We start from the raw sequence: 11,821 nt of genomic DNA, 5'->3' as shown, positions 1-11,821 counted from the left end.
TTATGCTATCGGCAAGGTATAGTCTTATTGTTTTAGTTTTTTATTTTCGTTTTGGTAAAAATATATAGTTATCACACTTAATTATGTTGTTTGTTATGGTTAAATAGTTGATTTATTACAATTTGTTTAATTTAATCTAATGTGAATCAAATAATTGTGCAGCCCCATGTGCTAAACCTTGATACAAGAATCAAGGTGCTCTACATTACTGAAGTTGCAAGGGACCCGATAAAGGTCAAGGTGTCGAGCAGGAGTGACACGCTTTTGGTTAGTTTGTTTCACAAATGGGCCGAGGCAGCCAATGTGGATCTAAGTAAGGTGATGTTCGTCCATGAAAGGAAGACTCTAGCAACTGTTGCTACTATTGGCAGTGCAAAGATAGAGAATGGAGATGAGATCGTGGCAATGCTCATAAATGACTAATAATTTGATGACTTGTTCATAGTGTTTAAGCGAATGGTCTATTTTAGCACTTTATTATGTAGTATTAATATAAGTCAATTAGTAATTATAGTTTGTTAATGTGCTTTCTTATGCGATTAGGTAGGAATTATGTGATATGTGTTAATCATAAGTCTACTTTGATTAGGTCACCTGTGTTTCTAAGAGTTGGGTTGTGGGCCAAATTGCTTTTGATGTACCTAAATTTGGCCAAATTACTTGTACTACGGATCTGTAATGAAAACCGGCCTAATATTTTGTGGATGTGAAATTTGGCCAGGACTATTATGGTAATCTAAGTATTAGTTTGTGTTAATATTTTTTTTTTAATAAACAGGTGCCAAATTTATAACACCAAAATTGTTATTATTAATTTAAATGATTCATTAATTTGTTGAGATAATTGTTTGATTTTAAAAATACCACTATTGTGTACATGTTTTTGTTACGAGTCTTTAAACTTGGGCGGCCAAACAGAATGAGTAATCTTAAAAATGATATTTTTGGTTTGGGCCGAAGAACATTATAACTTTTAGTATTTCGATACAAGTTTCAAAAGGACCAGGATATCCAAAGTAAGGAAAAATATTCAACTTTGGGTTGTTTGGTTAATGGTATGTGATTTTAGTAGGTCCTCTCACTCAAAATAAAATGAAACTAAGACGGACCCGTAACAAGTAGTCCATATCTGGATGACATAGTGATCCAATATACGGTCACGATGTGGTTGGAATTTAGCAAGTTAGTATTTCCCAAATAAGTAATAATAATATGAACCTATTGTGATTTGAGCTATATGTTGTGTATTTTTTAAAAAAAAATTTGCTTCTGGTTTAATAAAAACTATATCTGAATAAGTGACGGATTTGACACATTACAACAAACCAAGTTCACTTCCATATGCTAATATAATATATCTATATACTATGAATAAGTGTACATTATATTAAGTAATGTCTACTGGAGAGTTGTTTAGGGGGCGGAATCGGAGATGAAGGCCATGAAGAACAAAATACTTGAATCACATAGAAAGTCTAGTGTAGCAAATACAAAGTAAAATCATAACTAAGAATCAGATCACTAATTCAAATCCTTACACATAAAGCACGAATAAGTTCTACTGATTGATATCATAGTAACTACTTTAAGATAAGTCTACAAGGTTAAACGACCAACATATTAATTCCATTTCAGAAGGCGTTCGACAGGGAAGACCAACCCACAAAATTCCTCAGTTGTAGGTCATCGTCAGCTGGTGTTGCTGCAGTACTGTTGTCGTTGCATTCCTGGACGTTAGCATTATTTGGGTCCTTTTTCTTAGTTTTGCCATTGCGTTTTCTTTTCACCTGATGTGAGCAGTGCAAAATGCAACACAAATAATTATAGCATACATATGACACGTCGTGTCTGGTTTACCTATAACAACAGTAGAGTCAGTCATTTACCGGAACGATCGGGGTTTCTTCTACAACCTGTTCCTCACACAAAGCAACTTTGTGCTTCACCACCTGCATAGTGGAATAAACAATTGGACGTTTCGTAGCATGAATTCATAAATTTGATAATTAAAGAGAAGGGAAACAGGTACCTGTTCTTTTTTTTTTTTTTTTTTTTTTTTTTTTTTTTTTTTTGCGCAGGATCATGCTCTTGTGTATCGATTTGAGGTTTTTTGTATCCAGTCTCCGCGTAGGACTTGTACCTGGTACTCTTGGGACGACCACGTGGTTTTTTACGTGTCTTTGGATCCATAATCAAGTCAATGTTGGCATTTGTTGCAATTGCAGTAACTTTAGTAACAGATGGAGGGGTTAAATCTGCTAGAGCGCTATTGGATCTAATCTCAGATGGAGGTATGTCATTTTTGGGCAGATTTGGTGGATTTTTCTGGCTTTGTAATGTTTCCCTTGCCTCTAATACTTCAGTAGAAAGCTGTGCAAGCCTCTCCATTACCAAATCAACAGTCGGATCATCCATTGTAGAGGCATCCTCACAAATGGACTCGAACTTGGTCATCATTTTGTTGAAACGTTTGACCTCAATTGTATTAGAAGGGTCATAGTATGACACCTTTACTCTTGTGTGCCTCCTCACTATGTACTTTCTCCACCTCTCAAGTATGTACTTCTGTGGAATCTCGAACACAAGATTTTGGTCTAACACACGGATGCAGTGCTTACACAAAATTCCAAAGGTTTCGAACTTACCACAATCACAAGTAACCTCCTTTGTTTCCGCATTAAAGGTAACACATAATAATCTGCGTTGGTTAGTTATTTTTTCCTGCTTCGATCCTTCGGGAATAATCCATACCCGATCCTCCAAAAGATACTGGACAACATTGTCTTGCAGAATGCGCTCTTCACGGGGATAAACATACATCAAAAGAGAACATTCCTTTTGAATTTCTTGAAATTTTGTGTCCGTGTATATCTTCTGAAACATCTTCTCCACCTTAAACCCACTAACTAAACGTCTCTCGTACTTGGAACACCTGGCATCGGCATCGTTTTCATCACGAACACATTTCGTCATTGCCCTATTATACTTCACAGGGAACTCATGCAACAGTGTGTTCCTATTGACATAACCATCAAAGAAGATATTAATGCTTTCGACACGTTGAGTTGTCTTCATCCCAGCCCAAAAATGATGTTTCATGAAGGCAGGTACCCACATATGCCTCTCCTCATACAAATCAACTAACCAATCATTTTCCTCCAATTTGTTTTGAGTAATGAGAGAGTTTCATTGAGTCTCAAATTCCTCCTTTGTATAACTCTCATAAATGACTTTCTTCAATGGGCTTTTAAAGTCATTGTAACTGCAAAATTAGGATATCAAGCAGTGCAAAAACACCTTCATTAAACAATATCAGCCTATTGGACATATAGCTATACTAACAGTTTGTGTTGTGTGTGTTAATCTAAATACAGAACGGCAACACAATCACACACATACAAGAAGAGAAGCAGCAAGGGGTAAAAAAGGGGATAGTTATATGAAGTGTGAGGAGACTCCTAAAACAGACAGAGCATTTAAAATAAATTGATTCCCTTCATAAACTGACCACACAATAATACAAAGGAGAGTATCAGAACAGTGTTTGAAAACATAGTCAGTTGGGATATAGGGTACCTACATGCATTGCAACGGCCGCAAAAAAAGAATTACTGACGTGGGCTAGTACATTGAACAGAGCTAAATTTTGATGGAGGCAGGCAGGAATGCATCACATATAATAAATATAGAATTAATCCATTAACAAAACCAATATATGAAAACAACTACTCAAATATTTGACCATGATACTTACCCATCACACTTCCCTAGCTTTTTATTATATGCCAGATGCACCATCTGTGGTGTGCTGGAGGCATCTCTAGAGACAGTGCCTTACGAATAGCAGCTGTTTGATCAGTTAAGATTGCATTAGGTGGGTTGCTACTCATGCAAGCCAACCATTGACGTACAAACCAAGAATATGTGTTCGTATCTTCATGTGACACGAGAGCACACCCCAAAAATATTGATTGGCCATGATGATTGACACCTACAATATTAATAAAGGGGAGCTCATATTCATTTGTAAGATATGTGGCGTCCATGCACACAACATCTCCAAAATAATCAAAAGCCGCCCTACTACGAGCATCCACCCACATCACATCTTTCATCTGGCCATCCTCATCCAAACGGTGTGTGTGATAGAAGTTAGAGTTATCGGCTTGCATCTTCTCAAAGTAATCCATCATAGCAGCACAATCACCACCTGCGAAATTCAAGCGCGCCCTTCTCTCCTTGTACACCTCATGTTGTAAATCCTTTACTGTAGGCACAATTTCTTCAGTTTTGTCCAACCCCAAACAACCATGTATCTGGGTTACTGGGACCATTCGTCATAGAATTGTATTAAATTCTTCCTAACGTTTGTTGTTAACTTTTTCATACGATATTCCTTCACTAGCTTGGACTTAGTCGGGGAAACTTTATGCACATGTACAAGGCAAACCTTTCGCAACTCCCAAAGACCCTCTGCATTGACACTAGCATATATCATGGCACCACACTCACATTTCTTAGATGTCCTTTTTGAGCGAGAAAGTTCATCCTCACCAATGAGTCCATCGACTATACCAGTCCCACTGACATCCATAGATTTATCCCTCTTGTTCGCTGCACGCCTAGCCCTCGTATCAGGATAACCCCAACATTCACACCTCCAAGTAGTCCCCCGCCTCTCCTTATTCTTCTTCGACATATATCCTTGACACCTAGTAACACCAAATCCTTGTTGCTGAGCATACTCTTTGTAATATGACTCAACCTCTTTCCATGATTTAAATACCATACCAACTTTAGGACTTTCAACGGTAGCATACACAGAAACCTTATTGGTTGAGACTATTGTTTCCACTGTCTCTATGGTCTTAATTGGAGACATAATCAAAGAATTAGGTACACACTCCGAAGAGGGCCCTGCCTCACCAGCCACAACAGCAACATCACATTCTGACGTAGGATCACTGATGGTTAATGTCTCCTCAATCTCACTTGTTCCATTACTATTCTCATCCATTGTGTATTGATGTTTAATACCTATTTCAAATCTTCAGACCATTGTAAAAATATAGATTGAATGAACTAATCAAACAAAAACTGACACAACCTTAAGATATTATCAAAAGACACCATCAATATGAACAATCAAATAGTATAGGCAAATGCAAAACATCAAACCATATAGTTTAGGCCCAATCAACATGAACATAATTGAGTCACAAACAGTGAAACCATAGTTTAAGCGCACAAACAAACCGAAATTAAATAAATTGGGGAAATACAACATCACTATGAAAATAAAAATGATACAACCAAACAAATCAGACACTAGCTTGAATTGATCATACTAAATATCAAAATGTATGCATTATACAGAATTAAACAAAACATGACAACATTATTACTAAACTTCTTAATCAAATAAATTAAGATGCTGATCTGATTAATTTAACATATATGAGCATGTAATTACAAATAGGAACATATAATATCATACAGAAACATAAAATAACTTTTAGGAACATATAATTGACGTCTCCCTAATGTATTGAAAATAATGATGCACCTGATAAATTAACAGACAAGACCCTGAATTACCATCTTCTACCACACACCATTATATTCTACAAATTGCCAAAATTGGGTAATTGTATCCAGAAAATTAACAATCATATAATTTTGTATCAAATAAATCAATCCGTTCAACACACGATACCTAAACACAGATCTAACAAGTACATTCAAATTGAAGTGAAATACTTGAATTAAGGGTAAGCAGGTTATTTGAGTAGATCGACAACCTTCCCTTTTGTCATAGTCGTTACCCTAGACTGATCTTCCAACAGATCTGAATGATAGCAATTGGGAATTTGGGATGACAATGGCGTTCCAAGATAGATGTTCATACTTTTAAAAATGTTTCTTTCCCGTTTGTTGTTAAAGACGTTAATTGACAAGTTTAAGGGCCCACCATAACGGCAGATATCCGTCTTTAACGACAAACAGTAGAAACGAATATAAAAATAATATGAAGTACGCTGTGGGGCCCACGAAAAGCGCTGATTTACAAATTTTTGTAAATCAGGCTGATTGCCTGGGTCTAGCTCTAAGAAAATATGAAGTTTTCTTATTTGAGTAGGTGCAGTCGAACACACCCATGGTTCAATCGAACCACCCATAGTCGGCCAAACCAACCTTTGGTTCGATCGAACCATTACACGAGCTTCGCACATGATAATTAATGAGGTCAAACAGGGAAGCTTGGTGATTACCGTTGATCTTCGATTTGGGCTGATTATGTCCGTTGATGATGGTGTGATGCGTTAGTGATGAAGATCACAGAGCAGCCAAATGAAAGATGAAAGAGAAGGGTCGGTTTTGGGGATTTAATTAGTGGGTTTTGTTTCCTTATTATTATTTTTTTCTCTTTTTTATTTCTCATTTTATTTCTTTATTTTTCTATTTACACTTTTTATTTTATTTCTTTTTATTTAATTTTTCTATTTTCTTAAGTTAGTATATATACCCATTTTTGGGGTGATTAAAAGGAACCATTTATTCTATTTTCTTAATTAGTTTTAGGAGAGCTTTTCTTTCTAGGGTTAGCTTAGTATTAAAGTAGTTTAGAGAGAGAAAGTGAGGGTTTCACCATTGTTGAGCTTGGATTTTGAAGAAGAAGATTGATCATCTTGTTTGTAGACTTTCATCTTCAATCAATGAGAATCTCTAACTCTCTCTCCTCTATTTTATATGCTTTCTTTTGATTGTTATTTTAGTTGTTAGTGTTTCTTGTTAATCATGTTGATTTTTGGTTATTTGTTAATTAATCTTGTTATTATCATGATTAGTGAGTAATTTCCCCGATTAAGGGGATGGTTGTGGTGTAGATGGATCTTGAGCATGTTCTAGGGTTTGGAATTGATTTATTTGTGATTAAAGTCTTTATGTGCTTGATATTCTTCAATCTACTTGCAAAATGCATGTTGTTAGTTGATTGGGAGTGAATTATTGTTAGAAGATGTGATAGCAGACCTAGAAAGATTCATTTGTATCGATTTTTTTATTTGATACCACCTCCTAGTATATGGTTCTAATGTGGAAGCATAGAGGCTATGTTAGGAGAAGCCAATGAACCCCGACAGGTGGCTGGATTGGACCTCTTATATTGATATTCGAGCATGTTTATTTCATAATTAATTCAACTTCTATGCCTTTGTTTATGTTCAAGTGAATGATATACCTAAACCATTCCCTTAGTGTTTTATTTCTTGTTTTAGCATCTTTAGACTTTAGTTTACTTAGCTCCTATTCCGGACTAGCTTAGTTGTTGATAGCATTTGGTAGTGTTTACTCGTTCCCTGTGGTTCGACCCCTATGCTTGCCTTATACTCGTATTAGGTTTGTTTAGGTTGTATAAATTGTATTTGATCTAGGGATAGACACCTGACAATGTGTTTATTTCCCTTGTCAATGTTTATGTGTTTATTACTTTTAATGATTACATGTTAGGTTATTTAGTTGTATTAATTATGCATGCGATCATTTGCGGGTTTTGTTCCCGCGCGGTGTCAGACATCATAAAACCCAACACGAACCACCTCTGTAACACCCCCAATTCTCCCTCTACGTAAATACTATATTTATACGTATACAAATACCGTAGAGATAGACTTGGGCATATTACCTCCACGTGAAAACATAAGGCTTAAATAAATACTCAAGTTGTAGCGAAAAATAACTAAATTTTATTAATAAAAGGAAAAACCATAATAACTGTTTCAATTTATTACTTCAATTAAAACTTGTCCATTTATAAAATAAAATTTAACTCCTAACTATGTGTAGACACCCGTTTGTGTCTCCCCAAAACCAAACCCAGTGATGAGTACCTTTCACGTCGAATCATAATCGAATGAAGTGAAAGTGTGGAAAGTCTAGTGTTGCGGATAGTTTTAATTTCTTTTCTCTTCTCTTTGTTTTTTGAAAACTTATTTTAAGAAAACAGCCAATCCAGTTTTTTTGGTCAATGATATGGGTCCAATAGTAGTGTATTTGGATGGGGCTTGACAAGAGCTTTCCAACGATATATTATAAGCCCAATTTCGATGAACATTGAAGAAGTTATGGCCAATTTACCAAACTGGGCCCGGTTTGAGCCTTATATGCGGCCCAATGATCTAGAGGAGGGCCTAATATGATTTATCATTCCTAATGCAATTAGGAATGGTTTTAGTCTTCTAGATTCTTCTAGAAAGTTCTTTTCATTCGTAATTCAATTAGCATTGATAAATTGACTTTTGTTGACTTTTCAGAGTTTTGATTAAAATAAAATAGCATTTTTGAGGAAAAGATCCAATTTTATCCTCCAGTACGGCAAATTTATCTGATTTTCGAAAACGCGTCAAAAACAGACCTGGCGCCTGACTCTAGGCATTGGCGCCTAGAGGTAGGCCTGGCGCCTGGCGCCAGCCATTGGCGCCTAGCGCCACTTAGCCAGGGTTGGCGCCAGCTCTGTTTCAGTTGCGCTAGGACTCTGTTCTGTTAATTTATCTTTTTGGCTGATTTTCTCTATAAATAACGTATTAAAAACTCTGTTTTCATTCACCTACAATCAGTTTTCAATTCTCTCTCATTCTCTTTAATCATTCGCTAATTCTCCTTAAGATTTCCCTAATCAATTCATCTTTCTCTTTCTCTTTAAAACTTGCTTTTCACATACAAAATTCCGCATTCATTAGATCTAGAAACACCTAGCCATATTCGAAGTTGCCTTCGCCCTAGACGTGAAAGGTTTAATTTCTGAGGGTTTGGTCCCAAATCTCTATTTTAATTATTTTATTTAATTGTTTGTTTGATTATTATTTTCCTTGAAGTTACTAACGTGTGTATTTTGTTATTAGAAAGAGGTACGAGGCATCAAAGTAAGTGCTTTAATGATTTATTGATGTTATGATATAGAAATCATGTTTATATTGTTATTATGATATTCCTAGTATCATGTCTAGGGTAGTTTTAATATCAAATATGCTTATTATGATTCCTGCGATGCTTCCTATGTTCTTCCTAATATTTATGATTGTTAGTATCATGCTAGGGTTAAAGATTTGATTTTTATTGCTTAGTGACATGCTAGGATTTGTTATTAATTTTGTTAGTATCATGCCTAGGATCTTGCTATTATTATTATGCTTTAATATTAACATGAACATGATTATGATTATAATTGTTATTTTTCTGATGATTATGAATATTATTATTATTATTATTATTATTATTATTTTGATGATGATTATTATTATTTTTATGATTATTAGTATGTTGTTTGATATTTATTTTTATTGCTTGATCACACCTTTTATGCATGTTTAAAGGGAATTTGGTATCTGTAATCACGCTTAATAAGATAATTAATAATCTTGTTTAGGGTTATTATGATTATAATTTCAAGTGATCGCCAATAATAGATTTATTTGTGCATTAAAATTCAACCAACATAGATAAACAGGTTTAGGGTAATCCTATTGATTGCATGTTAGTCAGAAAGCGCACATGAATACGATCTGAATAAAGTAGAGGCCTATTATTAGGGCAGGTTCAATCTCTTTTAGGTTGGATTTGTACCTTCATCCCCAAACCCTTATTTGGTTCAAGACCTTATAGAGTTGACGATCTCTTGGATCGTTAAGGGGTGTAACCTTCACCCTGTGAACGGTTTACAAGTTCCTAAAACTTGTTGGCGACTCTTTTGCTCTATCTTCTTCCCTTTTGGACGCCACCGTACTTAAGTGTATGATCACAGTGGGGTTCAAGCTAGGGAATTAACGCTTGAAATTATTCCCTACAGTTTTTGGCGACTCCACTGGGGAGGATTTCTATTTTAATTCCTGAATTTGTTTCGGCAATGATTTAGAATGAGTGGATGAGACTCGAAACGTTCTAAGTATTTCATGTGCGTAATTTTGATTAACATTATTGTCATATGCATAAAAAACATCTCATTGGAAAGACCATCCGTAATGAGTTAAAAACATAGGATTTTACACATAGGAAATTTGAGAAATATCTTTCACAAGTAAGACCAAAATAACACCGCGCGAAACTGGAAAATTTTATCGAGCAAAGAAAGCTGCTGAGGCTTGTGGGAAGTAGCGCCAGGGGCAAGAGCTTGGCGCCAGACTTTTAGCCGTAGCGCCAGACGCCAGTATTGGCGCCAGGCACTACAGTTAAAAACCGGCGCCAGTCTCTGATTGCTGGCGCCAACTTCCCCCAATACCGAGCCAAAAATATGCGTTCTAATTTCGACCGGTTTTTTGTATTGTTTGCTCGATCCTACTTCCTGATTGAATTTTTTCTCACTTTTCTAAAACCCATATGTGTTCTACATATGGACATAACCCTTTGGGAATTCATGCTCCATCTACCTAATTGAACGCTCTGTGCAACAAAGGGTACATCCGAGATGTTGAATTCACCAAACCATAGAAGCGAGTTTTTTTCTAAAACTCGCGGTGTCCCATCCACTCGCGCCAACCCTTCACAGTTAGGCTTCTGCGCGGTGCATCCGGATAATTAACCATGGACCCTCTATTGACTAAACCATATCCCGAACCTTAGAGAACTAGAGCCATGGTTAGGTTGCAAACTCATTGCATCATATTGTGCCTACTTGACTAATTGTGCATTATTTGTTGTGCATATATTCTATGTTCCTCTTAACCGTTTGTTTGACTTGTGTTGAGATTAAATAAATTAATGACTTAAAGAAATTGTCCTAATTAATTAATTAATTTGAGTAAATAAAGTCTAATATTTTAATCAGAATTGACCTAGTACGACTTTAGGCATACTCCAGTTGATTAATAACACCGAAAACAGTCTCAGATTGAAGCTCCACCATTGGCGCCAAAATCTAAGCTGTAGCGCCACAATCTGGAGTGTGGCGCCAAGCTACACAGTGTGACGCCAGTCCTGTCGTTTGGTCGACAGTTCGGATTATTGGTCTAGTCATCATTTAATGTCTAATTAATCAGTTTTCTAATTAATTCGGTTAAGTTTTGCTGTCAATAACACCTTGTCGAGTCGTTAATTGAGTCTAGTAACATAGTCTAGCCACATGGTCATGACACGAGTCTTAACATATCACCTACATTCACTAGTCTGAGCACACACTTCGAGTCTATGTCACCATGACCATGTCTTGGGTCCATGCATGAGTCGGTCTTTTCCGTCATTTGAGTTGAGGGTACATTCTATTCCTAATTCTTCATATCCCTCCATCTACATCATTTTTCTTCACATTCTATTCCAATCTTTCTTCACTTCCTCCATCCATTGCATGTTGAATAAAGTTTGAGTCAAATAATTAACAATGAATATCCCCAAATTCCTTTTCCACAGTACTTGGTCAAGGAGAGAAGGGCGATTAATCAAGGACAACCTCTTTATTCAAGTTTCACTTTTTGATAAACCGATTCGTCAAAAGAGGAAGGCTAAAAATATAATGGCAAGTCAAGAAGAAGTCAATGAGCTTAGGAACCAACTGGTTACCATGACTGAAACACTGAAGCTCCTCACACTTAAGGTCGATGATCCCGTGAAACAACAACAAATGAACCTCATGCAAGAAAGTTTGAGAAAGCTATCTAGTGACTATAAATTTCAGGGCATGAGTTCGCAAGGGGTCTTGCTGAACTTCTTCCGCATAAGTTCAACGCCCCTGACATCCCAAAATTCAAGGCCACAGATAACCCTTACTTTCATCTAAGAGCTTTTGAAACCATAATGAACATTAAGGGTATCGGTAAGAAGGTTTTCCCCTCTC

At 36.1% G+C, this 11,821-nt stretch overlaps 2 protein-coding genes across 2 annotated transcripts; both read right to left on the bottom strand.

Annotated features, from left to right (window-relative positions):
* Positions 1–1,631: 1,631 nt before the first annotated feature.
* On the bottom strand, positions 1,632–3,117 carry LOC110740269 (protein FAR-RED IMPAIRED RESPONSE 1-like). Its single transcript, XM_021920749.1, has 3 exons — positions 2,077–3,117; positions 1,887–1,949; positions 1,632–1,787 (listed from the first exon to the last, which is right to left on the bottom strand). Exons 1-3 carry the CDS (start codon positions 3,115–3,117, stop codon positions 1,632–1,634), a joined length of 1,260 nt encoding a protein of 419 aa, XP_021776441.1.
* A 69-nt stretch (positions 3,118–3,186) lies between these two features.
* On the bottom strand, positions 3,187–5,017 carry LOC110740268 (protein FAR1-RELATED SEQUENCE 8-like). Its single transcript, XM_021920748.1, has 3 exons — positions 4,451–5,017; positions 3,796–4,316; positions 3,187–3,262 (listed from the first exon to the last, which is right to left on the bottom strand). Exons 1-3 carry the CDS (start codon positions 5,015–5,017, stop codon positions 3,187–3,189), a joined length of 1,164 nt encoding a protein of 387 aa, XP_021776440.1.
* Between the last annotated feature and the right edge of the window lie 6,804 nt (positions 5,018–11,821).

The sequence above is a fragment of the Chenopodium quinoa genome, unplaced genomic scaffold, assembly GCF_001683475.1.
Source record: "Chenopodium quinoa cultivar QQ74 unplaced genomic scaffold, ASM168347v1, whole genome shotgun sequence".
In the NCBI taxonomy this organism is placed as follows: Eukaryota; Viridiplantae; Streptophyta; class Magnoliopsida; order Caryophyllales; family Amaranthaceae; genus Chenopodium; species Chenopodium quinoa.
This window is presented reverse-complemented; position numbering and strand designations above follow the sequence as displayed.

Bases quoted from the DNA above. Each gene is read 5' to 3' on its own strand.
- LOC110740269 (XM_021920749.1), bottom strand. From the start codon at position 3,117: ATGTGGGTACCTGCCTTCATGAAACATCATTTTTGGGCTGGGATGAAG. The intron at 1,950-2,076 runs GCGCAAAAAAAA...TCCACTATGCAG, and splicing joins ATACACAAGAGCATGATCCT to GTGGTGAAGCACAAAGTTGC. The intron at 1,788-1,886 runs GTAAATGACTGA...TGCTCACATCAG, and splicing joins AAGAAACCCCGATCGTTCCG to GTGAAAAGAAAACGCAATGG.
- LOC110740268 (XM_021920748.1), bottom strand. From the start codon at position 5,017: ATGGATGAGAATAGTAATGGAACAAGTGAGATTGAGGAGACATTAACC. The intron at 4,317-4,450 runs GTTTGCCTTGTA...CCAGTAACCCAG, and splicing joins GTCTTTGGGAGTTGCGAAAG to ATACATGGTTGTTTGGGGTT. The intron at 3,263-3,795 runs GTGCATCTGGCA...CTAATTTTGCAG, and splicing joins CCTCCAGCACACCACAGATG to TTACAATGACTTTAAAAGCC.